Source organism: Ochotona princeps, chromosome 17 (genome assembly GCF_030435755.1).
Source record: "Ochotona princeps isolate mOchPri1 chromosome 17, mOchPri1.hap1, whole genome shotgun sequence".
Taxonomy (NCBI): Eukaryota; Metazoa; Chordata; class Mammalia; order Lagomorpha; family Ochotonidae; genus Ochotona; species Ochotona princeps.
The window spans coordinates 35,484,613-35,511,943 of NC_080848.1; the positions used below are offsets into that span (position 1 = coordinate 35,484,613).

Here is a 27,331-nt window from a genome sequence, read left to right on the forward strand (position 1 = left end):
GGATCCCAGCACATGCGAGGCGAAAACTTCAGCTGATAGGCTACTGTGCCAAGCTCAAAATGTTTAATTTTTAAGTTTGTCATATTCATTTTTAAAAGTAATAGGACGGGCCAGATCAGCGCATCTCCGGCCATTACAGCCACTTGGGGAGTGAATCAGTGGACAAAAGATCTTCCTCTCTGTCTCTCCTCTTCTATGTGTATCTGACTTTCCAATAAAAATAAATTTTTTCAAAAAATTTTTATTAAAAATATTAGGTAAATATGGGCCTGGCACGACAGCCTATTAACTAAATCCTCACCTTTCATGCACTGGGTTCACATATGGGTATCAGTTTATATCCCTACTGCCCTGCTTCCCACCCAACTCCCTGCCTGTGGCCTGGGAAAGCAGCAGAGAACGGCCCAAAGCCTTGGGACCCTGCACCTATGTGGGAGACCTAGTAGAAGGTCCTGGCTCCTGGTTCGAATCAGCTCAGCTCCAGCCATTGGCCACCTGAACCAGCAGATGGAGAATCTTTCTGTAATCTCTATCTATATGCCTTTCAAATGAAATAACATTTAGAAATAATCTTTTTTTAAGTTAACAGGAAATATGAACTGATTTATAAGGGCAGAGAAAATATGTCTTGATTGTGAGATTCCAAATAATCTGGCTAAAGAAAGGTAAAAGAGAGCAAGGACTTGAGCAGAGTTATTATCTAGATAGAAGGAGGGAGGCAGGAAAAACTTGCGACTTGAGTTTATTTTCTTAATGGTTGTGTTTTTTAGTTATTGGCAAAAGGTTTATCAGTGTTTGGCTGCTCAATCTGATGGTTCTTCTGTGAAAATCGGGGTCATTACAACCTATGTTTGAATACACTGTTCAATAAAGTAGCTTAAACTGTCCTAGCTTCCATTGGGTTTTATTGGAATAGTTACAAATTATGGTATTATTAGCAGTAAATAAGATGATGCATTAAGTAGCACATAGCTTCAGAAGAGGCTAATGTCCATTTTACCTCGCATAGCCCATAAATTAAAGATTGTAATTCAACTGTCTAATTTTAAAATAATCCATGTGCTGTGATAGTTATTTGATGAATAACTGGGAAGAACAGACTTACAATGGGAAACAACTTGGTGGAATACAGAGACCACTGAACTAGCTAATCCCGACATTTCATTCACAAAAGTGACGGTGGGTAGATCACATCACTGCTCTTAAGTCCACGTTTGTATTTCTGCTAAATGATGTTTTCCAGTGACTAATATTAGAAAGCAGTGAAGAAACTTTAAATAAATTAACACAGATAATGTTGCTTCTCTTAGGCACCTTAAGCTAATTGTTCATTTGCATCATTTGTTTTTCTGAGGCAAATCAGTACATTTTGAAATTCATATTTTATAGAGCAACTTAACTAATTGCTGCAATCAGCAGTGATTTATCGGGTAGCGGTGCCGCGCAGATCACTCAGGCATACTGCATACGGTACATTTCAACCATCATGTTTGTAATCATAGTATTTAATAGGGGAAATGGTTAATTAAGTCCTGACTTTGGCTCTATAGTTTCTCTTTTCCAAGTGGTAACTTTAGAGGCCATCACAATGTCACTGGCCCCACTGTGTGGGTGCACCAGCTGTTGGAGAGGCTGTCTGATTTAGAAGGACCGGAAAAGCGGAAAAACTTCCTTTTCTTACTCTTGTGTGGAGACCCTCATTCAATTACTCAGAAATAGTAATCAGATAGATGCTGTTCAAGTTTATGGCACCTCCGAGTCCCTGTCAAAAGAGCTTTATTTAATGCCAGACAGACCTGGAGTGATGCAGGTGCTTTTTCAGACCTTCATTTAATTTAAGCTGCTTTAGTTGGCATGGTAACTAGTTGAGACATCTGGGAGACATTATGCTGGAGATTGAGACTTCAGAGAATTTCTGCTACAATAAAACAGAAAACTTATAAAGTAATATGTGTTGCTTCCAAATTTTTATAACTATATTTTTAAGTCTTCAAATTTGGGAATTATATATCAGAGAAAACTGTAACAGGTTTGCCTGTTTGTGAAGATGTTTCTATGAAAAAAAATGCTGTATTTGTAAACGGAAAAAAATGTATTTCCCCCTAAGAATTTTACTGTCCTAAACTAAAGCATGACAAAATAGATTATTTGAATGATGGTTGATTTAATCACTCGGTGAGGGTGTTTCAGTCTTTTATGTTTAAAAGATAATGGCTTTCTGCACAAAAGTAAGAGACAATGGTAGATGGGAACTTGGTGTTTTAGTCATGAACTTTGTGATTTAGAGTTTGCTAACCTGCCCCTATTTTGTGACCCAGCCTATCATCTCAAGAGACACAAATGAATGTTACAAAAGTAACATTCTTTCAAATGCCCATTTCTTAAATAATAGAAGTCTAAATAAAGATTTTGACATAATGATAAAATTATTTGTGTTTAACAAAGCAAATATCTACTGGTTAATACGTTGTGAGAAACTGCATGCATACGTACAGTATATGTGGTGCTAATGTGGAAAAATTGATTGCTTGTAATCATGAATTCATTTTGAAAGCCTTACTTTTTCAGTTGTTTTTACTGGGTAATACTTTCCTCTGTTAAGTTAAACCATATGAAATTGTTGGGTTTTTTGAGTCTGGTAGATTGAGGATAAACACCAACCACCTAGTAGTAGTGCTAAGTGTCACAGTTTCTTTCAAAAGTGAATAATTATTAAAAAAAAAAAAAAAAAAACTACTTAGAACAGTACCCATTCCATCTAGAAGTATTTTCATTTTTCTACTTTTCCTTGAAAATATAGTCTGTGTTTAAAAAGGCACATGACATTATTTCATACTTAATCTCTGTTTGGGGCTTTTGTATCAGTTTGTTCCTTTTGTAAGTCAAAGCAAATTTTCCAAGTGGCAGCACTCTGAATTCAACCGGATGACTGGAAAATTAAAATGTTTTCTCCCTGGTGCTTACTTTCATACCAGCTGTCACTTGGTTACCAGTTTTGTAAGCTTTTTGAAGCTCAGCAGAGGGTATCCTGCTCTTCATATCCGTGGAACACCTTTCTAGTCAGAGTGAATGCAAAAGAAGTTGTCAGTAAAGTCAGCTAAAATGAGTGACGTGACATACAGCTAAGTATTTCATACTGTTTCTTCAGCAATTTTTGGTGAGTAAAATCTCAGGTGGACAACTGTGTTTATTCATCTGGACTGCTATAACAAAAATGTCATAAATTGGGTAGTTGTAGCCCGGCGGCGTGGCCTAGTAGCTAAAGTCCTCACCTTGAATGCGCCGGGATCCATATGGACGCTGGTTCTGATCCCAGCGGCTCCACTTCCCATCTAGCTCCTTGCTTGTGGCCTGGGAAAGCAGTCGAGGATGGCCCAGTGCCTTGGGACCCTGCACTCATATGGGAGACCCAGAAGCAGCTCCTGGCTCCTGGCTTCTGATCGGCAAAGCACCGGCCGTTGTGGTCACTTGGGGAGTGAATCATCAGACAGAAGATCTTCCTCTCTGTCTCTCCTCCTCTCTGTATATCTGACTTTGCAATAAAAATAAATCTTTAAATAAATAAATTGGGTAGCTTACAAGCAGTATTTCTCAGTTTTAGAAGGCAGGATGGCTAAAATGAAGATCCCAACAGATTTCATGTGTGAGGGCGCACTTTCTGGTTTGTGTGTAAAACCACCAGTTTTCAACCACATGGTGAAAAGGATTGACAAGATTTCCATAAGCCCCCTTTTATAGGGAAGCTAATCCCATTCGTGGAATCTCTGCCCTAATGACTTCATCACCTCCTAATAGTATGGCCTTGGAGGGATTTTTTTTCTGTGTAACTTGCCACTTTTGGTTTTTTGTTTGGTTTATTTTTGGTCCTTGAGATTTCTGGAACCAGTACAGCTCAACAATATTTATATTTATGATTAAAAAGAAATACCATAACTTTTTTTCTAGCAGGAAAACATGTTCACTCTATACAAGAGGATAAGTAGGCTTAGTATAAGAAACAGTCTTTACAAATTTAAAATTATCACCCTAGCAGAAAATTGAGCAAAGGATACAAACAGTTTTTCTTACTCTTGTTTTTCTGCGATTTTTTATGTGAGAGGCTCTTCAAAAAGGTAATTCATGGAAAATGTGCATTGTCTTTGAATTCCATTCTTCAGGGCCAAGATTGCTATACACAGTGGGTTAAGTCACCACCTGCAGTCGTATCATCCCATATGGGCATGGGTCCATGTTCTGGTCATTATACTTCAGTTCCAACTCCCTGCTAATCACCTGGAGAAGCAGTTGAAAATGGCCCAGATGTTTAGGCCTCTGCTGTCCCCATGAAAGACCTGGAACAAATTGTTAGGGCTTCTTGGCTTCGGCCTGTCCCAACCCTAGCCATTGAGGCCTTTTGTGAGATTGAACCAGTGGTTGGAAGATATCTCTCTCTCTAACTTTGTCTTTCAAATAAATGAATGGCTCTTTATGCAAAAAAAAATCCATCTTCCGAGAACTTTTTAAAACTCTCTTATTTCTGGCAGATAAGCATGTAAACTAGTTTTTAGTCAAAAGGTAAAGTTGATAGAACATAAATCTCTACTACCATTCCTTTTCCCAGTCTTCCTAAAAACATCAATAAAGGGTTAGAATTTCAGGCTGGAAGAGGTAGACATCCAAGCGGGCAGTAACGAGACTGCAGAAACTGCTTGATTCTTGGTGTATAACATGAGAAAGACTCGGAAACTGAAGTATCAAGTGCCTCAGAAAGTAAGGATGCAGGTGGGCCAAAATACAGGATGGGTAGCAAGATGCTAGATTTTTAACCCTTCCCGTTCAAGGCACTACATGTTTATTTCCTGGAAACGAGGAGCTATGGTATCTCTGACTCATCAGAACCCTGGTAGCCTGTCTGTACTAAGATAGATTTGACATTCTCTCCCTACATCCCTCCAAGAGGAATGGATTACCCCGAAGGAGAGGACCTACATCTGCTCGGGGATCCTACATAAATCACTGCTGTACAGCTGGAAGCTCTTAAGAGTATGTTATTGTGGAACACTGCTAGGCTCTAAACCTCTAGGGATAGGGATCACTCAGTTCATGACACACTGCAAAAAGGAACACTGTTGGGCCCAGCGGCGTGGCCTAGTGGCTAAAGTCCTCGCCTTGAAAGCCCCAGGATCCCATATGGGCGCCGGTTCTAATCCCGGCAGCTCCACTTCCCATCCAGCTCCCTGCTTGTGGCCTGGGAAAGCAGTCAAGGACGGCCCAAAGCTTTGGGACACTGCACCCGCGTGGGAGACCCGGAAGAGGTTCCTGGTTCCCGGCTTCGGATTGGCGCGTACCGGCCCGTTGCGGCTCACTTGGGGAGTGAAACATCGGATGGAAGATCTTCCTGTCTGTCTCTCCTCCTCTCTGTATATCCGGCTTTCCAATAATAATAAAATCTTTAAAAAAAAAAAAAAAAGGAACACTGTTTAAACAGTATTGTGCCAAAGAATACATAATCCCATGGAAGTATGTTCATGGTATTTTAAATATTATACACACGTGCATATACACACAAAGGTAAATTCCTGCTTTGACCTTGTAATTCCATGTCAAGAAATCAGCTTTGAGGAATAATTAATAAAATATCTACATCATATTAAAATTAAAATATATTTCAGGGTTTTTTAAAAGTGGAAAAAAATCAGTATCTTGGATTTTCAACAATACTGGCTTTTCAACCCATGCATTAAAACACTGTACAGTCATAAAAATCTTGCTTTGTTAGACCATTTTTATTTATATGGTTATATTTTGTTAAAAGAGCAGGCTGAAAGTCATGTGTGCATTTTAATTCCAATATGTTTTAATATATAAAGGTGTAACATTTTCATCAAAAAGAACAGATCAATTTAAAGAAAGGATTCTAAGGGGTTTTTTGTTTGTTTTTAAGATTTATTTATTTTGATTGGAAAGTCAGATACAGAGAAGAAAAGAGACAGAGAGGAAGGTCTTCTGTGTGTTGATTCACTCCCCAAGTGGCCATAACAGCTGGAGCTGAGCCCATCTGAAGCCAGAAACCAGGAGCCTCTTGCGGCTTTGGGCCGTCCTCGACTGCTTTCCCAGGCCACAAGCAGGGAGCTGGGTGGGAAGTGGAGCTGCCGGGATTAGAACCGGCGCCCATATGGGATCCCTGCACGTTCATGGCGAGGACTTTAGCTACTAGTCTGCCACACCAGGCCTGGATCCAAGTTTTTGTATTCTATTCTTTCTATTTCCCTAGTTTTCTGTAATGAAATTAGACAAATACTACTACAGACATTTTTATACTGGAGAGAGGGAAGAGAGGGCTGGAGTAGTTTAAAATAGATCCCAAACATTTTACCTTTTAACACATAAGTATACATTTCTAACTGCTAAAGAACTTTAAATATATCATTATGCCATTATTGTACCCAACAAAGTTAGCTAATTTCTTAATACCTCAAACTCCCCTCTTTTATTTAGGATCTAAACAAAGTCCACAGATGTTGTATTCATAAAGAATGGACCACACTGTGCTTGACCAATTGTGGCTTTTTGTCTTGTTTTCTCATTCCCCATATTTCTAGTAAACTGGTAATTGAATATGGAGAATTGCTTATAATCAAATTGTTTTCTTGGGCATGAATACTTTGTAGGCAGTGGTGCATATTATCAGCTGTTTATAATGTCTTTTTCCACTTTGTGAAATGTTTAAGTTGATGTCAGACTCTTTCTTATTCTTTTTGGATGTTTTTATGAGGCATTGGTGGGCCTGGATCCTTGATTTCACAGACTGCAGAATGTCGATTTTTTTCCCCCCATCATTGCTTATGCATTTATTTGCTGAAATTTGTCTATAAAGGACACAGTGAGCATTTAGTGAACTTTCTTAGTTTTAAAAAATATTGCTCAAAAAGCAAATAGAAAGCGGAAAAACTAAAAATTATCTAAAATCATGGAATGCCATTGAAGCAATTTTAAGCGTGGTCAGATTTAAACTTCTGCTGGAGCTCAGGTTATGGGATAGCAAGTAAATGAGTAAATCTAACACCTCTGACACTACATCCATAAGGATGCTAGTTCGAATCCTGACTGCTTCACTTCTAATCCAGTTCCATATAATGGCCTGGTAAAAGCAGCAGAAAGTGGCTGAGGTATTTGGGCCTGTGCCACCCATATGGTAAGCCTGAAACAACTCCAGCTTCCTGGCTTTCTAGCTTCAGTCTGCCTGTTCTGGTTTTGTCATTTGCTGAATGAACCAGCAGATGGTAGATTGTGTAACTTTCAAATAGATAAATATTTTTAAAATAAACTTTGCCTCTGTGGAACTTTAGTCAGTTGGCTTGCTTTTTCTTGGCCTTGGTTTTCTCATGATAAACCGGTAGTGCCATCTTCTACATTATTACAGAGATGCTGTGAAAATTAGATGAACTGGTGTTTGTAAAATATTTGGTGGAGTGTAACTTCCTAGGTGCTTCAGTATATTAGTTCATTCATTCAGATATATATACTTTACTGAATGCAGGCACTGTAAGTAAGAGTAAACATTTAAAGATAAATTAGGATGGTATGGTTAGTACTAATGGAAGAAGAAAAAATGCGCTGGGGCTAGCATTTGGGTAAGGAATGCAAGATACAGCATTAGATAGTCAACATCTGCCTCAATTTGAAAGACAGTATTTCAGCAAAAATACAAAAGAAATGGAAGAGTTGACTTAATAGGTGTCTGGAAGTAAAATCCAAATAAAGGGACCAGTTGAAGTAGAAGCCTTTGACTTGGAGTGTGCCTGGCATTTTCAGCCAGGAGGAGAGTGATGGAAAAAAATGTTATTAAGGTAGGAAGGCCAGATTATATATGACCCTGTAAAGCTGTTGTAAGGAAATAAAATGAAAGTTTTTGCCCAGGAGTGACATAATTTGGCCTTCATCCTAAAAGATCATTCTGTGAAATGCCTCCAAAAATTAGATGAATCGATTTTATCATTTTATTAAACAGTTGTAACATGTGACCAAAAACTGACCATAAAGGAATCATGCATGCCAGTCCCAGTTCCTTACTTTTCATTATGAGGTAAAATGCATTTTTTTGGAAAGAAACTGTATGATAAAAACCAAGATTAAAATATCTAACCTTAAAGTTTTATTTTCTTTATAATAAATGTCAGTATATAAACACAAACCATTAAAGACATATGCCAGCTGCTCTCTTTTAGAAATCTAGGGTCTGGGACCAGACATGATAAGAATTACCCTAATTCTGAACTTTGAAGCTAAAACAGAAAGAAATGGGGCCTGGCGCAACGTCTCAGTGGCTACATCCTCACCTTGCAAACACCAGGATCCCAAATAGGCACCCTAGTGTCATGGTTGCTCCACTTCCTTTTTAGTTCCCTTGTGGTCTGGGAAAGCAATGGGCAGCCCATATGTAATGGATACAAAGAAGCAGCTTGGTATATAAATGGAATTGAGGCGGATTACCTAGAGATTAATACAAATTTCAGAGGCCCCAGCTTGGATTTTATTTAAATGTGTGAAACTGGATCCTGGCACTCAAGAAGAGCATGGAGAAGCAAGCCCTGGGGCATCTCAGCATTAAGTGCTGGAAAGGAGGGCCGTGCGGTTACCTAATGGCTAAAGTCCTCACCTTGCATGAGCCGGGATCCCATATGGGCATCAGTTTGTGTCCCAACTGTTCCACTTCCCATCCAGCTCCCTGCTGTGGCCTGGGAAGTTAGAGGACCACCCAAAGCCTTGGGACCCTGCACCCATGTGGGAGACCCAGAAGCTTCTGGCTCCTGACTTCAGATTGGCTCAGCTCAACCATTGTAGCCACTTGGGGAGTGAACCAGCAGATGGAAGATCTTCCTCTCTGTCTCTGCTTCTCTCTGTAATTCTGACTTTCAATAAAATCATTAAATATTTTTTTTAAAATGTGTTGGAAAGGAGCCAAGACCAACAGTGGAGACTTAGAGCAACCAATGAGGGAGAAAGAAGTGAGTCTACAGAAATGACAAGAAGTTTTCAACTATTGTGTTCCCCAGTTAGGTCTTTTTCTACTTGTTTTTGCTAGGACATTACATCAGAAATTGTCTTAAAGTTATATTACAATCAAAAAATTCACCCAAACTTAGTGAGGTTTTCATTGTTGGCCAGCTCAGATGTGAATCTCGTCCATTCTGCGTAGGTCAAAAACCGATTCTTTTCATGTCTCTTGACACTGTTGTAAACCTAGAGTCATCTCCCTGGCTCTCGGGCTCTAGCCTTGGTCTGCTGTGGGGATGCAAATAGTGGGAGTGGGAGACATAGCAACCTTGAACTGTATAAGAAAGTTTTAAAAATCTTGGCTTGATAAGATTATATAGAGGCTTGAATTTGAAGTGATCTTTTACGTGTTTGGAGATAGTACCACAGCTGATGAGTTGGTTGTGATCTTTGCTCTGAGTGTCATGGTATCCTAGGGTGAGATCACTAGCGCCTTTTGTTTGAATACTTCAGTAGCACCTCCAATTGTTTGGTCTTCACACTTTTCCTGCCTAGCTTATACTTAAAATGTTTACAATTGGTTTTCTTTTATAATGCTGACTATAAGAAAATCATTTGATTATTCTACTTTTAAATACGAACTTTATTTTGACAGTGTTTTACCTTGTGAGAGGTGTTATACTATGTATAAGGTTTATTTTCATAAACTTTTCCAGTCTTGAGAGTCAAGGTTACTCTTTAGAACTGGTAACTACTTTCAAAGAATTGCAGGCTGAATTCTCTGAACTCTCCTTAACTTAAAACCTCAAGATATGTTGTCACAGAATTGATGCAGAGTGACCTACATAAAATTATCGTGTCTCCTCAACCACTCAGCTCAGATCATGTCAAAGTTTTTCTTTATCAAATTTTGCGAGGTAAGATTTTTCTTTATGAAGCAAAAGTCAGTGTCATGATACAAGTGAAATGTTTTGTTTTTCATTTGATCTTTTAAGGTTCCTTTTTTGGTTTGCAAAGTGTATTTCATAATTGTTATATACCTGTTAGTAAATAAAACGTTTTTAAAGGGTGGCCAAATTTACTTATTTTCTGTGATAGAAGAGGAGACTCTCAAATTTGTTGGACAACTGAGTGAATTAATGTAGAAAGGTAAATAAGCAGAATAATTACACATCCACTAAACAGTGAATGCTTAACAGAATAGTAATTTGTCATGTTATAACTAAATGAAAAGCAGCTATATCCCATATGGATGTCATTCAGCCTAGAAGCCATGTAGACCTGTCACAATGTTGGCACCTGTAGCTGAGTCTAACTCTAGAGAAACAAAATGGTCCTTAAAACCAAAGCTGATGGGTAAGACTGATAGACAGTTAAATAACTCCAGAATTTCTGATTGAGAGCATGGACTTGACTAAGGAATTATTTGGGCCAACCTTATTGATGCCTCTTCTGGCCACCAGTGGGAGTGTTACAAATGGAGATTGTTGAAAGCTGACACAGTGACATATTTTGTATTAAAACATGTAAAATATTTTCAGCCCCCACAAAATTCATAGAATCAATAGATTAGTAGAGATATCAAAACATTTGAAAAAATAATTAAAGCACTTAGTATTATAGCTAGAATATTCACCTCCAACAGCTTTGTTAATACTCTATAGCAGAGGGAAATGGGGAAGGTACTGGCTTTTTTACAGTTGAGAAAAATATAATTTGTTACATTTTATTTAAAAAAAAAAAACGAACATGACACTGTGACCTTTAGCAGTGTTGAAACCTCTGGTCTTTCATGTCAAAAATATTTTAAAAGTGATTAATCTCTTGAATCTCCGTGATAAAGAATACTAGCAACAAACCTGGGCGTTTACTGAGTTGTGTCAGAGCAGGTAAGTATGTGCTGGGAACACCTCCCTGCTCATGGAAACTCAGAGGCAGTGACAGAGCTCTAGTAGGCACGGTGATGAGCAAGCCTAGGGCATCGGTGTGGTCCTTCTCAACGCTGGTGCCGGAGAAGCCTCTGCCTGCTTAAGCCTGTGTAACCCATTGAAATATAGACATCATCTCCAAGGTGTGCATACTTTCGATGATATTTTACTTGGCAGAATTGCAGTTTTCTGAGGTTTTAATAATCTTCATCCTACAGTTTAGGGAACAGTTTTAAATCCTGTTTGTTTCCAAACTGAGTAAATAGAAATAATTAAATATCTGCTATTAAATATTTTTATTATTTCAGGTTTGAAATATCTCCATTCAGCTGGCATTTTACATCGAGACATTAAGCCAGGGAATCTGCTTGTGAACAGCAACTGTGTTTTAAAGGTAGCTTTTTTAGTGTACTTACATGTGTGAGAAAAATAAGAATATCAAGCTTAAAGAAGGCTTTGTATTTCTTCTTTATAGAAGAAATAGTTTATTCTCATGACTACCACAAGTTCATGAACTCTCCTCTAGCAGTATCTAGTTAGCCTTCGCAACTTACCTATTATCTTGGCTCATGTTTTTTGTTTGTTTTTGGGTGTTTTAAAGATATTTTGCCTGTATTTTGGAAATGCAGTAATTGAAATTATGGGGGACCAGCACTGTGATATAGAATGTAAGTCCTCCACCGCCTTTTGGTGCTGGCATCGCAGGTGGCCAGTAGCTTGACTTCCTGCTCTCCACTTACAATGCCTGCTAATAAGCCCAGGAAAGCAGGAGAGATGACCCAAGTACTTGGGCCTCTGCACCCAAGACCTATTTCTTGGCTCCCAGCTTTGGGATGAATTTCTGTCTCTCTCTTTCTCTGAAAATCATTCAAATAAAATGAAATCTTTTTATTATTGGAATTAATGTCACTCAAAGAACAGACAAGGTCACTTCAGATTGTTTCATTATTCTAGGATATAGGAAATCAGAAAAAATATTCGAAGACTAGTCTGTGTGTTTCTTCTGTTTCTATGAAAATGAAGTATGGCTTTTGGGAAGACTTTACATTGTGCTGTTAACGTTCCTATGTGCTGTTTGAAATAGCAAAGGAGGAAGCAGAAACATTAAAAAGTGATGATGCTGGGCCCAGCGGCGTGGCCTAGCGGCTAAAGTCCTCGCCTTGAATGTGCCTCAGGATCCCATATGGGCGCCGGTTCTAATCCCGGCAGCTCCACTTCCCATCCAGCTCCCTGCTTGTGGCCTGGGAAAGCAGTTGAGGACGGCCCAGTGCTTTGGGACCCTGCACCCGTGTGGGAGACCCGGAAGAGGTTCCTGGTTCCCAGCTTCAGATCGGCGCGCACCGGCTGTTGCGGTCACTTGGGGAGTGAAACATCGGATGGAGGATCTTCCTCTCTGTCTCTCCTCCTCTCTGTATATCTGACTTTGTAATAAGAAATAAATAAATCTTAAAAAAAAAGTGATGATGCTAAGCATCTATCAAATGTATTTCCACAATATGTAGTAACTACTCTTCAGACACTTCCTGAAGAGGAATTGATATTAGGATTGATTATATTCAGTTGTCCCAAAATCTCAAGTCACCAATTTGACTTCTCTACCTAGCAACACCACCCGTTGTCTTTTGGTGGAATGCAGCAAAATCACTTACATGTAGTTCTCTGCCTCTGATGCACAACTGCAGAATAATGAGAGGTCCACCAATATTTTTCTTCATCATGAAAATTAGACATAAGGGCCTTCCTAAAGTGGTATCATCTCCAAATAGAAAAATAAAACAATCTGGTTACTCAAGAGTAACTACTGTGTTACATGATGTTTCAGTGCACAGTAAATATTCTTAGACTTCAACTGATATATTTGAAAGAAAATTTTCTTAAATGTTACCTCCTTTAGCAGTAATCAAAGCTATCATTATTACTTAGGTTGTGGCAGTTAAACTAAGTATTAAAGCCAAGTATGTAAATAAATTTCTTTTTTAATTTTAAAAACTTTGAACAAACCAATTCACTTTTAAAAAGCTGATAGGTTTATACTGCTTAGTAATGAAAATTCTCTCTTCATTATTACCTTGAAGAGCCATAACTTTTAAAAACCTGTTTTTCATATTTTCCATGAAATAGCTGATTATTACAATTTAGGTTTTTTTCCACAAAGAAAGTAATTGCTCCCAAAAACTATTCAAGCAAATATTACTTACACACATCTTTGATTTCATCCTCCTGTAACTTTTTACTTTTTTAAACTTTATTTTCTTTTTTTTTTTTTTTTTTTAATTTAAAAGGTGAAGACAGAGATCTTCCATCCGCTGGCTGACTCCATAGATGTCTACAACATCCAGAGTTGGACCAGGCTTAAGCTGGGACCCTAGTCTGGGTGTCATGTGGGTGGAAAACAAGGACTTGAGCTGCTTTAGAAGGTGCACATTAGCAGGAAGCTGACATCGGGATCCTGGCTGGGACCTGAACACAGGCATTCTGATATGGGAAGCAGGTTTCCCAAGCAGTTTCTTAACACCTGTGCCAAACACCTACCCCCACTTTTTACCTTTTTGAAAATGATGTGTTTATTTGAAAAGCAGACCATTCATGACATGGATGCAGTAAGCGGCACTGGTCCAGACAGAAACCAGGAGCCTGGACCTCCATCCAAGCGTCCCACAGGCAGGTGGCAGGAGCTCATGGAGCCGGGCTGTTACTCACTGCCTTCCCAGGCACATTAGTAAGAAACTGGATGGGAAGCCGGGCAACTGGGACTTTAACCAGCACTCCAACAGGAATGCCAGCTTTAAAATATGCTGTTTAACTTGCTGTGCCACAATGCTTGCCTCCATTTTTTCACTTTTAAAAAAGAGCTTGATAGGGTCCAGGTCTGTGATGTAGTAATTTAAGCCTCAACCTGTGCTGCCATCATCTCATTTTGGTACCAGTTCAAATCCCAGTTGCTCCACTTCTGATCCAGCTTCCTGTTAATGTGGCTGAGAAAGCAGCAAAAGCTGGCCCAGGTCCTTGGACCCCCCACTCACATGTGAAACCTGGAAGGAGCTCCAGGGTCCTTGCTTTAGACAGCCCAGCTTCAGATGTTGTGTAGCCATTTGAGGAGTAAACCAGTAGATAGATTTCTCTCTCTGTCACTCCTCTCTCTAAAAATCTGCCTTTCAAATAAAATGTCTTTTAGAAAAAGCTTTATAACTTATCCTTATTAGACTACAAAAGTAAAGAAAAATTAAACCATTAACTATTGGAATTTTTTGCTCTATTCATATCAGCTCAGTCTTATGATGATTCAAGCCAATGCTGTCTTATTTGACTGCTTAAAACTCATTTTCATGCTTCTATTATGGTACCGTAACTTCTGGCTATATGAATGGATAACTAAAAAAGAATTTCATTTATGAATACATAACACACAGATGAGAACAAATTGAAATTCTACTCTGCTGCTTTGATAGATCTTGGAAGGCTTACTTTTAAAAAGATAGTAAATCTTTAAATATTTATGTTAATGTGGAATGTGAACACTAGCCCTGAGGAGGACTTGATATATGCTTTTATTGTATAATTTTTCTCTGTGGTCTAGAATTTCCTTTATTGTTAAGTTTTAAAGATTTGGTTTCAGGGGTAGGCATTTCGCACAGTGGTTAAAAGCTCCTTGAAGCATCTTGGAGTGCCGGGATTTGAGCCCTGTCTGCTTCCAGTTCACTGGCTTCTGCTAATGTATACCTTGGAGGCAGCAAGTCATAGTTGAAGTACATTGGTTCCTGCCACTTAAATGGGAGAACCAGATTGAGTCCTAAGCTCCTGGCTTTGACCCGTTCCACCCCAGATGTTGTGAGTGAATCAATAGGTGGACAATCTCTTGGTATCTGTCTCTCTCCCTTTCAAATAAAGAAATGATAGTTTCTTCATACTGAGTTATCTGCACATGTATTCACATGAATTCATTTGCTACATCCAGATACAGGAAATTCTAGTCAGAAGGGTATTGCCAAAAGTTTATGGTAAATTTTTGTTTTCTTGAAAATAGTTTTCAAATTTCATTCTAAAGCTATCAAATAAATTTTTTTTAAGATTTATTTATTTTATTACAAAGTCAGATATACAGAGAGGAGGAGAGACAGAGAGGAAGATCTTCCGTCCAATGATTCACTCCCCAAGTGAGCTGCAATGGCCAGTGTGCACCGATCAGAAGCCGGGAACCAGGAACCTCTTCCTCCAGGTCTCCCACACGGGTGCAGGGTCCCAAATCTTTGGGCCATCCTCAACTGCTTTCCCAGGCCACAAGCAGGGAGCTGGATGGGAAGTGGAGCTGCCAGGATTAGAACCAGTGCCCATATGGGATCCTGGCAGGTTCAAGGCAAGGACTTTAGCCGTTAGGCCATGCCGCCGGGCCCATCAAATAAAATCTTTTAAAATAAAATCTTAACCTAGTACCTCAAGGTAATCTGGGAACTCTCATCATTTATATAACACTGACTTGTAAAGTTAATCAGTAAGAGAGCAATGGAGCTGAAAGATTTATTTATTTTTATTGCAAAGACAGATTTACAGAGAGAAGAGACAGAAAGGAAGATCTTCCGTCCTCTATTCACTCCCCAAATGGCTGCACTGGCCAGAGCAGAGCCAATCCGAAGCCAGGAGCTTCTTCTGGGTCTCCCACTTGTGTGCCGGGTCCCAAGAATTTGGGCCATTCTCCACTGCTTTCCCAGGCCACAAGCAGAGAGCGAGATAGGAAGTGGATCAGCCAGAACACAAACTGGTGCCCATATAGGATCCTGGCACTTGTAGGTGGGGGATTAGACAGCTGATTCATGGTACCCACCCAAGAGCTATGGAGCTTAAATGGCTGTTACTAACTGATCTTAATGCCAATACTATTAGTTTTTGTGTTTTGGTTGCCCAGTATCAATAAAATGCTAATTTTTAAAATAAACAATAGTTGTTCATGGTATGTATACTGTTAACTAATGGCTTGCCTGGCAAACTTAGTATTCTTTTCAGTTAAACAGAATTAGCTAGCGTTTTGTTTGTTTGTTTGTTTTTTAGTAGGTCTATATAAAGTTCACGTCTTTCTTATTGTTTCTCCAGGTTCTAACATACTGTAACAAGTTTTAGAAATATAGCAACTGCTCAATTAAATATTTTGTGGTATAAAAAAAATGACTATACCTAGTAGCTTCAGTGTTCTTTGTTGTGCTTCACTTTAACATGCACACATCAGGGTGTGAATATTGTGTGTACTTTGGATAAAATGTTTGTAGACCTTTTGAAGTACCTCATTAGCACTGGATTCAGCAAGACTTAGTTTGAAATCTAAACCTTAAAGAAATTGTACTATATTTAATGATGCTGGACATTGTGGCTGACATGGCATTGCCACTTGCAGTGCTGGCATTCTATATCGGGGTCCCAGTTCAAGTCCCAGCTACTCAGCCTCTTGCTAATGCATCCAGGAAGGTAGAAGAGAATGGCCTGATTATTTAAACACCTGCCACCAATATGGGAGATCCAGGTGGAGTTCCAGGCTGCTTACTTCAGCCTGGTCCTCCCTAGCTATTGTGACCACTTGGGGAATAAATAAAAGGATAGGACATCTCCCCAGTCCCTCCTCCCTCAGCATTCTTCCTTCAAATTAACTTAAAAAAAAAAAATAACATAGTGTCAGCCTAGGTCTTTAAAATACGCCTCCTTGGGCCCAGCATGGTGGTCTAGCAGCTAAAGTCCTCTCAGTGAACACACCAGGATCCCATATGGGCACCAGTTCTAACCCTGGTGGCTCCACTTCCCATCAAGCTCCCTGCTTGTGGCCTGCAAAAGCAGTTGAGGACGGCCCAAAGCCTTGGGACCCTGCACCAGTGTGGGAGACCTGGAGGAAGTTCCTGGCTCCTGTCTTCAGATCAATTCAGCTCCAGCCATTGCAGTCACTTGGGAAGTGAATCATCAGACAGAAGATCTTCCCCTTTCTCTTCCTCTCTCTATATATCTGACTTTGCAATAAAAATAAATAAATATATGACTCCTTTATCATATCTCCCTATATTAAAAAGTAGATTATTGGGCCCGGTGCAATAGCGCAGCCATTAAGGTCCTCGCCTTGAGCGTGCCAGATCCCATATGGGCGCTGGTTCTAATCCCAGCAGCTCCACTTCCCATCCAGCTCCCTGCTTGTGGCATGGGAAAGCAGTTGAGGATGGCCCAAAGCCTTGGGACCTTGCACCTGCGTGAGAGACCTGGAGGAGGCCCCTGGCGTCGGATTGGCTCAACTCCAAACTGTTGCGGCCACTTGGGGAGTGAACCATCGGACAGAAGATCTTCCTCTCTGTTTCTCCTCTCTGAATATCAGCCTTTCCAATAAAACTAAAAATTTTAAAGTAGATTATTGAACCTAGAAGTATGTTTTCAGCTAACTTTTTAAATTTAGTTGTCAATTGAAAACAGTGAAGTGTTTTTACAATTTTATTTATTTATGTGAAACAGCAGAGAGGAACTAACAAGAGGGAAGATCTTCTGTACTCTGGTTCTCTTCCCAAATGGCCACAGCAACCAAGACTGGACTAGGCCAAGCCAGGAACCCAGAGGTCCATCCAGATCGCCCACCTAGCTGCAGAGGCCCAAACACTCAAGTCATTTTCCACAGCTTTCCCATGCACATTAGCAGAGAGCTGGATCAGAAGCAGGCAGCCAATACTTGAACAGGTGTGTGTATGGGATGCCAGCATCAAAGGCAGTGGCTTAACCCCTGCATCACAGTACCTGACCTAAGACGAATATTTTTTTTTTTTTTAAGATTTATTCATTTTATTACAGCCAGATATACACAGAGGAGGAGAGACAGAGAGGAAGATCTTCCGTCCGATGATTCACTCCCCAAGTGAGCCGCAACGGGCCGATGCGCGCCGATCCATTGCCGGGAACCTGGAACCTCTTCCGGGTCTCCCACGCGGGTGCAGTGTCCCAAAGCATTGGGCCGTCCTCAACTGCTATCCCAGGCCACAAGCAGGGAGCTGGATGGGAAGTGGAGCTGCCGGGATTAGAACCGGCGCCCATATGGGATCCCGGGGCTTTCAAGGCGAGGACTTTAGCCGCTAGACCACGCCGCCGGGCCCAAGACGAATATTTTTAACAGGCATCTTTTTCTATGGAAATAGTGATGTTTATGACCAGATTTGTCATTTAAGGTAAAAGTGTACTCTACCTGTATCATTAAATGTTTCAAAGTTCAAAAGTCTGTCAGGTTTTGGTGCTTTGTTTTGTTTTACTGTTCATTTATGGTTGTATTTTCGGCTTGGTAATGTTTTTATTATCTTTCCCATTTAGATCTGTGATTTTGGATTGGCTAGAGTTGAAGAATTGGATGAATCCCGTCATATGACTCAGGAAGTTGTTACTCAGTATTACCGGGCTCCGGAAATCCTGATGGGCAGCCGTCATTACAGCAATGCTATTGACATCTGGTCTGTCGGATGTATCTTTGCAGAACTACTAGGACGAAGAATATTGTTTCAGGCACAGAGTCCCATTCAGCAGGTATGATTTCATTTTAATTTAGTAGTTTTTCATTCTATTAAAGATTTGAAAGAAAAACCCATCTTACACAAATGTCTTGGGCGCATTCATTATACTGTCAGATTCACTTAAAGTCTGGAAAGCTGATGATTACAGAGAGACTCATTTTGTAACTTGTAAGCCATTAAAAGAAATGTTGACTATATATGCAGCAAGCTCTACAGTAAAATTTGCACAGGTATAATCTTCAGTTGGCAGATGTCCTCTGTTCTTTCTAAGTGAATGTATTTGTTGACTTAATTTGCACTACAATTACTAAAAAAAAAAAAAGCTGTAAAGATTTATTTATTTGAAAGGCAGAGTTGTACAGAGAGGAAGGAAGAAACAGATCTTCTATCTGCTGGTTCATTCCCCAAATGGTCACAACAACCAAGGTTGTTCCCAATGAAATCCAGGAACTAGGAGCTTCTTCCAGGTCTTTTCCACTTTTTAGGGTGCAGCAAAAGGGAATTGGATCTAAAGTAGAGTATCTGGGACATGAGCCATACTCCTGTGGGATGCCGGCATCACAAGTGATAGCTGTACTGACTAAACCACAACTCCAGTCGGCTCCCAGATGTAAAATTGTTAATGCTGAGTTCCGCAAATCTGGTTAAATTTTTCTAACTTTTTTCTGGGCTAAATTATTATGGCAGAAAACATCAGGAGATAATTAAAATGTTGTTTAGGGCCCAGCCTGGTGGCCTAGTGGCTAATGTCCTAGCCTTGCACATGCTGGGATACCATACAGGCACCGGTTCATGTCCCAGTAGCTCCACTTCCCATCCAGCTCCCTGCTTATGGCCTGGAAAAGCAGTCGAGGACAGCCCAAAGCCTTGGGACACTGCACCCATGTGGGAGACCTGGAAGAAGCTCCTGGCTCCTGGCTTCAGATCAGTTCACCTCGGCCCTTGTGGCCACAAGAGGAGAGAATAGGTGGGCAAAAGATTTTTCTCTCTGTCTCTCCATCTCTGTAAATCTGACTTTTCAGTAAGAATAAATGAATCTTTAAAAAATAATAAAATAGGGCCCGGCGCAGTTGTCTAGCGGCTAAAGTCCTCGCCTTGAACGTTCTGGGATCCCTGATGGGCGCCAGTTCTAATCCCGGCAGCTCCACTTCCCATCCAGCTCCCTGCTTGTGGCCTGGGAAAGCAGTCGAGGACGGCCCAAACTTTGGGACCCTGCACCCCTGTGGGAGACCTGGAGGAAGTTCCTGGCTCCTGGCTTTGGATCGGCATAATACCAGCCATTGAGGTCACTTGGGGAGTTAATCATCAAATGAAAGATATTTCTCTCTGTCTCTCCTCCTCTGTATATATCTGATTTTACAATAAAAAAAAAAGGTAGATCTTTTAAAAAGAGCGAAATAAAAAGAGAAGGAAAGAAAGAGCAGCAACTGTAGTGGGATTCATTTGTAGAGAAAAGGATTGATGTTGAGCTTACCAGCCCTACATACCCACTGAGGAAGAGCTCTTGTATATTTTCCGTGTATTTGCAGATGAAAATAAAGATCTTAAATAGGAACAGGGTTTAATTTGGAAGTAATTATTTTTTGTTGCATTCTCTTTAAGAAGTGGATATGCTAAGTATTCATAAAATGATGTCTTGTCTGTGAGTTTGACACCTTGTAGATTTTATTTTTTTAATTTTTTTTTTTATTGTATTGTTGTTGACAATCTTTACATAGTTAATTACGGTTAAAAAAAAAAAGGTTCGGGGATTATAGGGAAGTGGGTAATACTGTTATGTCCATATTGTTTCCATCATGTATCTGAGGCACCTTGTAGACTTTATAAAAGTTGCTGTGAGGTAGACATTTGCTTATGCTTTTAGAGTCTGCTAAGTATCACCTACAATAGTACATTTATATGAAGAAGTCCTTTTCCCGAAAGGCAATGTATAGATTTTTACTCCTGTGGAAAGCAAGCCTATTAACTTTCATTATCTAGAAAAGTATCATAGTTCTTGTAAGAGCAAAAAATATAGTTTCCACTTCAGAATTTCCCTCCTGAATGATTTAAGTGAAGTATCATTGTTACTTAGGTTTGTGACATTAGAACAATTGTGGTACTACTGAAAGATGATGGGAGTTTGCTACCTACAATGATTTGTTTATGTGAAGAGCACTAGCCTCTCTCTTGTGCCCACTTGCTCAATGTGAGCTTACCCAGTGTCATTGTTATCTAAATACCACACTTCTCTGCCAGAGTAATAGGTCTCCACCATGGTTAGAATGTAAAGGATATATCTTAACCCAAACATTAAAAGTTAAGCTTTAAAATAAAAAAAAATAATAATAAAAAAAGAAGAAGAAAAACACACCAAAAAAAGTTTAGCTTTGATTTAAACTATGAATGTTTTTGAGTATTTGTTAAATCAAAAAGGACTGATTTGTGGATTGGCTTGTTAATGGACGTGAATTCATTGGAAACATCAGAATCCATTGAATAGTCAAAAGGAACAATTAACATCTAGACAACAGGCAAGAAGTACAGGCTCCTAAATTGTTTTACCCTGAGAACCCTGTTTGCCATACATTTGAGGGTCTTTTGTTGTTAGTAGGCAAAAAAGAGAAACTAGGGACTCCTGTCATTTTATGTGGGGCTTACTTTAATGTGTTAGCTATTCGTGATCCTCATTTCTAAGGCTGTGATTTATAAGTAGTATAAAGTTGTTTCCATGAGCTTACTATCCATCTGTGTCTCATGTTTCCTTATAGTTGGATTTGATCACAGATCTGTTGGGCACACCATCACTGGAAGCAATGAGGACGGCTTGTGAAGGCGCTAAGGCACACATACTCAGGGGTCCTCATAAGCAGGTAAAACAGGAGGGGATCTGTATCTGATTAACACCTGTCTGGGCAAAATTTCACTTCCAGTAGAAAAATGTATTGTGTTTATTTAATTTCTTTATTTGAAAAAATAGTATTTACAGGTTTTATTGTGGTTTTTTTGTTTGTTTGTTTCTTAATCATAGCCTTATATAAGAATATTGAGTATTTTTAAAACAAATTAGATATGGGACTGGTGAGATGATTCGATTAGTTGATCCTCTACTTGCAAGCACCTGTATCCTATATAGGCACTGGTTCATGTCCCTACTGCTCCACTTCCTGTCCAGCTCCCTACTTGTGGCCTAGGAAAGCAGTAGAGGATGGTCCAAAGTCTTGGGACCCTGCAGCCATGTGGGAAACCCAAAAGAGGCTCCTGGCTACTGATGAGCTCAACTCCAGCTTTTGCAACCACTTGGAGAGTAAATCAGGGATGGAAGATCTTTCTCTGCAACAACATAAGAATATGATCACTCCTATATCTTTGCATAACTTTGTAGCACCTTTGCTAGTTAATGGCCCTGATTTTGTGTGTCTTGATTTTTTGATACGTGTGGATCCTGGAGATAGAGCTTTGACCTCGTATTATAGCCTAATCCATTTATGCTGAGACGTTCTTTCCAAATTCTGAGCCAGAGTATTTTGTGCTGCATATTTCTGTGAGGAGTGAAATGTTTGCTGTTATACTCTTGGCATAAACACAAAATCAGATGTGAATGTTGTTAGAAAATAAGTATGAGGAGAGACTGCCAGATAAGCACTGATCATTATTACTTGACTTGGCTATGTCACTGCTGAGAAAGAGGATCCTTTTCATCTCAACCCTGTTACTTAGCAGAATTTTTCACACACATTTTCCTAATTTCTTTTGAATTAAAAGCTTAATGATATGAGGAGTGAGAAAGAAGAAACTTTTTCTTTGGAAAAACAAATGGAAATGGAACAGTTAAGACTTGGACAGGATGAACTAGCAACTAACTTTCCTGGGTTTTGCCCTTTTCCCCCTCCTCCCTCCCGCCCCCATTTGAGAAGCAGAGAGACCAGCGAGAGCAGAGGAGCAAGCGAGCAAGACAGCAGGAGCGCCCTTCTACTGGTTCACTCCCTAAATGCCCTGCAACAACTGGGCTGGGCTGGGCTAGAGCTGTGAAATGGGAACTCAGGCCAGGTCTGTCGTGGTGTGTGGTTGGCAGGGATAACCTAAGTTATCTCTGCTGCCTCCGTGGTTGCGCTCCAGCGAGAAGCTAGAGTTAGGCGCCAGAGCTGAATAGCTGAACCAGGGAGCTCCATTGTGGGATTTAGGCATCCTAACAGCTAGACTATATACCAACTCCTGTGGCTTCTTTTGAGTTGGAGCTTGAAAAAATCCAATTGATGGTACAAATGAGAGACTGAGTTTAACATTTTTCTTGAATCACTAGCCAGATATTTGGTCAAGCCCTAGCTTCCCACTTTGTAGTTCATGCTGTGTAATTCTTGTACTCCAGAGTGTATTCACAGATGTAAATGATAATAATGAAAAGTGTGTTTTGTCCTAAAAACAACGAGAAGTGTATATCTGTATTTTAAATAATCCCCTGATGGTCGTATCTTTTTTATTGTATCTAATTGAGAATCATTTGAGGCCCTGATGCCCTTAAAAGAACACTGTAAGTCTTGACCTACAAGATTTTCATTGTAGAAGGAACTAACAAAATCTGCTATGTTCTGCTTCTGGACCAGTGTCAGGAACATCCTCTGATTTATCAGTACCTCATGATAAATGTGTCCTTAGAAGCAAAAAAGTTTTCCTCTTCTACTGACCTTATTAGATTAGTGAAATTTAATCTTACCTGACTAAAGATAGCCAATAATGAAAAGTGATAAAGACCAGATATCTTGGTACCACACTTCCATCTCCAGAGGAATCCCAGCTGTTATTACTAATGGTTGCCAGCTAATTAGTCATCTGTGGAAAATGTTGCTATACAGCAACTGAAAGAACAGGTCTTCATGAGGAGTTTCCTACCTGCTGTCTAGAACAGCTCAAAAATGTAATTTGCTGCACCATAAGTCAGTGTGCAGTCCTTGGAGCAAATGAATTCTTTTACTTGACCCGATGCACATATGGGATGCCAGCAAGGCATGCAGTGTCTCGAGCCACCACACCACAATACCAGGCTCCTTATAAAAGTCTTGCATGGACTAAAAGTGATCCTCAACTACCACCCCCAAGCCAGGCCTCCTGTGGATTAATTTGAGACTGTCTTTCCAGACATGTTTCTGTTCACTTATCTTACATATACCTGTAAAAACAGATGTGTATGCTGTTGTTTGGGTCTTTTTTATAAAGTAAAGATAGAAGGAAAATCTAATTATCTTAAAGTCTGATTGCTGCCTCATTCATTTCCTTGTGTGTTAATATACATAATTGTGCATAGTATATTTGTCAAGGTTTTAAAACTAAAGCTCAGTTCTCATTGGTATAAGCAAAACAGGAGACTTCTGGGGTCAGGTAACTGAATAACCTTGAGCTCTAGCTGATTTGAAACCCTGAAAAGAATTCATCTTTTCATATGATTTTCTAGACTAAGAATTTGACTCCTGTCCTCTTCTGGGTCCCTATAATTGGCTTCATTTTTGGACAGACTTTCTTCATTTGTTCGCAAACATGAAACCACCAGGGGCTTGCATTCTGGCTTGGGTGGTAAAGCTACTGCCTTGATGCAGCATTCTATTTGGGCCCTAGTTTGTATTCAAGCTGTTCCACCTTTTTTTTTTTTTTTTTTAAGATTTATTTACTTTGGGCCCAGTGTCATAGGCTAGTGGCTAACATCCTCGCCTTGCATGCTCTGGGATCCCACATGGACACCTGTTCGTGTCCTGGCTGCACCATCTCCCTTCTAGCTTCCTGCTTGTGGCAGGGAAGCTCCTTCTTCTCTGTCTGTCCTTCTCTGTGTAAATCTGACTTTCCAACAAAAAAAATGAATTTTTTAAAATGATTTATTTATTTTTATTGGAAAGGTAGATTTACAGAGAGAAGAAGAGACCTAGATCTTCCAATTCCCAAATTCTGCAATGGCTGGAGCTTCTTGTGCAGGATCCCAAGGCTTTGGGCCATCCTCTGCTGCTTTCCCAGGTCACAAGCAGGGAGCTGGATGGGAAATGGAGTAGTGAGGACACAAACCAGCACCCAAATTGGATCCTGTTGCTTGCAGAGGGATAATTAGCCAACTGAGCCATCATGTAAGCCTCTGCTGCACCTCTGGTTCAGCTCCCTGCTGGTGGCCAGAGAAAAGCAGTAGAAGGTGGTCCAAGTGTTTGGGTCACTGCCATCCACATGGGAGACCCTGATGAAATTCCTAGCTTCCAAGTATCTCTAGGGAAAAAAAATGGAAGGTTTCTGAAATAGATAGGCATTTACTTGATTCAAATCCTGTCTACTCTGCGTTCCTTTCAGCTTCTTGCTGATGCACCAGGAAAGGCAGTACAGGATGGTGTAAGTGTGTGGACCTTTGATGCTACTTGTGTGTGGGAGACTGTGATGGAGTTCCTAGCTCCTAGCTTCACCCTGGCTGAGCAGCAGCTACATGCCCATTTGTGGGGTGATCTAATGCAGTAAATATCTCAACACATTCTATCTCTGCCTCTATGTTATTCTGCCTTTTAAGTAAGTAAATTTTAAAACAAAGAACAAAAAGAATAAAAGAAGCAAGAAGTTTCAAGGTGGTTTGGAGCTGCTATAGCAGCTGACTTGCTGCAGGAATCCACTCTTTCAGCCATACCATCACTGGAATGTTGACTTCCTATTCTAGCTTATCACTTCATGGTTCCAGTATAACTGTAGCTTGTCTAGAAGTCACATCCTTCTTCAAAGCAAGAAAATGAGGGCAACAGGGAGCTCTGGCGTTATCTGCCCTTTTTAGCAGGTAGGCAACAGCTTTTGCAGAAGCCTGCCTAGCAAATGTCCGCTTCCATACCAGCATCCAGAACTGTCATATGTGGCCTCTCAGCTGTAAGTCAGGCTAAAAAACATGAATATTTAGCTTTTTTCTCCTTTACCCATTATGTCCCATCATTCTCTATATAGGACACCTATACAGATGTAAGCTAAACAATAAATATACCACTTAAGCTAACTTTGGAATGAATAATAATGTTGAAATTTTTGCAAAATTGGAAAGTTGGGACTTAATGGGTTAAAAAAAGTCAGACATAGGAAAAAAAGAGTTGAAATTATTTGTTGGGCCAGCCATTCTGTGATGTGCCCCTTGACTGTTTTAGACTGTGTACCTGTCTATCCTGGAGTCAGTCATGATATTCAGGAGAATAATATCATTTGATTGGGCAGGCTTGGGTCAGATACCCATCCTTGTCACTGGGAGATTAAATGCAAAACTAACCAAACTATTTGGTTTCAGAGTGAAAAAGGAATGATCCGTAAAGGTTAGACAATTCTGATCAGACAAATACACTGTATATATTGTGTTGTCTGGTTTTACAGCTCTAAATCCTGAATGAAGGGAAGCTTAGATGCCAAGTATCCATGAATAGCATTGAAAAATTGTTTTCAGTCCTTTTGTTCATTCTTACAAGGTTTAGATCCCATGGTGTTACACTTGGTCCTAGCTAATTATATCAGAAAAATTCAGAATATTTCACCAAAGTGCAAAAAATATTGTCTCCTGTCAGGGACCATTTGTTAATAGACTAGGTAGGTGTTTTCTGTGTCACCTCACAGTGCTTACACTAGGGCACTGTGCATTGTGCATGCTCAGTGTTACTCTTTATCACAACTTTGCTGTCAGCTCTGTACATCTAAAGGTTATATGTAGCTGGGTGGAAAGGTAACAGGAATGCCTGCCCAGGACACTTGCACAGCCCATGGACTGAACTGGGCAATCATCACTCTGTCGTTAGCCACTAATGGCTGTAGCATATCATTTAGGGCCTCTTACCCAAGTCCATGGCTTACCCATGCTTCATTTCACTGACAAGTAATCACAGTCATTAACAGCGTACACTCTTATAAGCTCTCCTGTCCTCATGACTCAGCACCTGCACCCACTCACTCCCACATTGCTTAGTGACTTACAAACATGCAGCACAAACAGAAAGTGAACAGTGTAATTTCAAGAGGGAAAATTAACATGTGTGGCTGTTGAGATAATTGTCAAAACTTACTTCCAAATGAAATATTTAGGCTAATTTCTAATCCTTTTTTTCCCACATTCAAACTGATCTTGTTATACTCAAAAAATAGAAATTTCTTGCCTGTTGCTGATAATCCTGGGACAACTGATTTTAACTGTAATGACTGGTGAGTTCAAGGAAGAAAGGGCAACTAGAAATGCAGCAGCTGTAGCACACTTCTTTCCTGTGGAGCCAGTTTAAGGAACTAAATTATTAATGATTGTCTTTCTGAAGAAGTATTGGCATGAATGAACTGACTCACTCTCTCTGCCTCTTTTAAGCACAGAGAAAAATAAAGCATAAATTATTGCTGAAATTACACTTAACCCTATCTTTATATATGTTGGTCTGTACTTCGTGAAGATATAATCTGCAGGGGAAGGAGGCCCATTTAAAATTTAAGTATCCTTAACATCTTTAACATTTGATCTTCTCAAGCCCCCTGTCCCACACCCAGTCATGCTCAAGCCTTATAAATGGCACCTTACGATTTGTTCTCTACCCTCCAGTGACATCTGGAAAACTTTCCTGTCTATCTTTCCCCCAGAGAGGCATTATTCATCTTTGTTGCCCAGCTAAGGGCCTAGCATTTGATGAATGTTAATAATTGGTAGATAAGGATATCTGTATTTATTGGTGCAGTCTCACAGATGAGAAGTCAACCATCAAGTCATAGTTCTAAGGCTCATTATGGCAGTTAAGAATCTGAATACCTGCCTTGTAGTACTCACTCCAGTATTCCATTTCCTAAGCTATTACATGCCTCCACCACAAAAAATGAAGGGTAGATTCACTTTGAGAATGGAAAAGAAAAGAATTGCTTACAATGAGGTATTTTTATCAATTCAATAAGAATTGTCTAGAATTCGGCTGTAGACCTTCA

At 39.9% G+C, this 27,331-nt stretch overlaps 1 protein-coding gene across 3 annotated transcripts in view; it reads left to right on the forward strand.

The window, feature by feature from the left end:
• The window catches only part of NLK (nemo like kinase), a 141,931-nt gene that overhangs the window by 100,106 nt on the left and 14,494 nt on the right, over positions 1–27,331 (forward strand). For all 3 annotated transcript variants that reach the window (XR_192168.2, XM_004593899.2, XM_058675536.1), the window contains exons 4-7: positions 9,787–9,893; positions 11,213–11,298; positions 18,219–18,428; positions 21,166–21,267. Coding sequence is in view for 2 of the 3 variants with exons in the window: in XM_004593899.2 (XP_004593956.1) it covers positions 9,787–9,893; positions 11,213–11,298; positions 18,219–18,428; positions 21,166–21,267 (505 nt within the window). In the remaining variant the exon portion in view is untranslated. The remainder of the gene's footprint in view (positions 1–9,786; positions 9,894–11,212; positions 11,299–18,218; positions 18,429–21,165; positions 21,268–27,331) is intronic.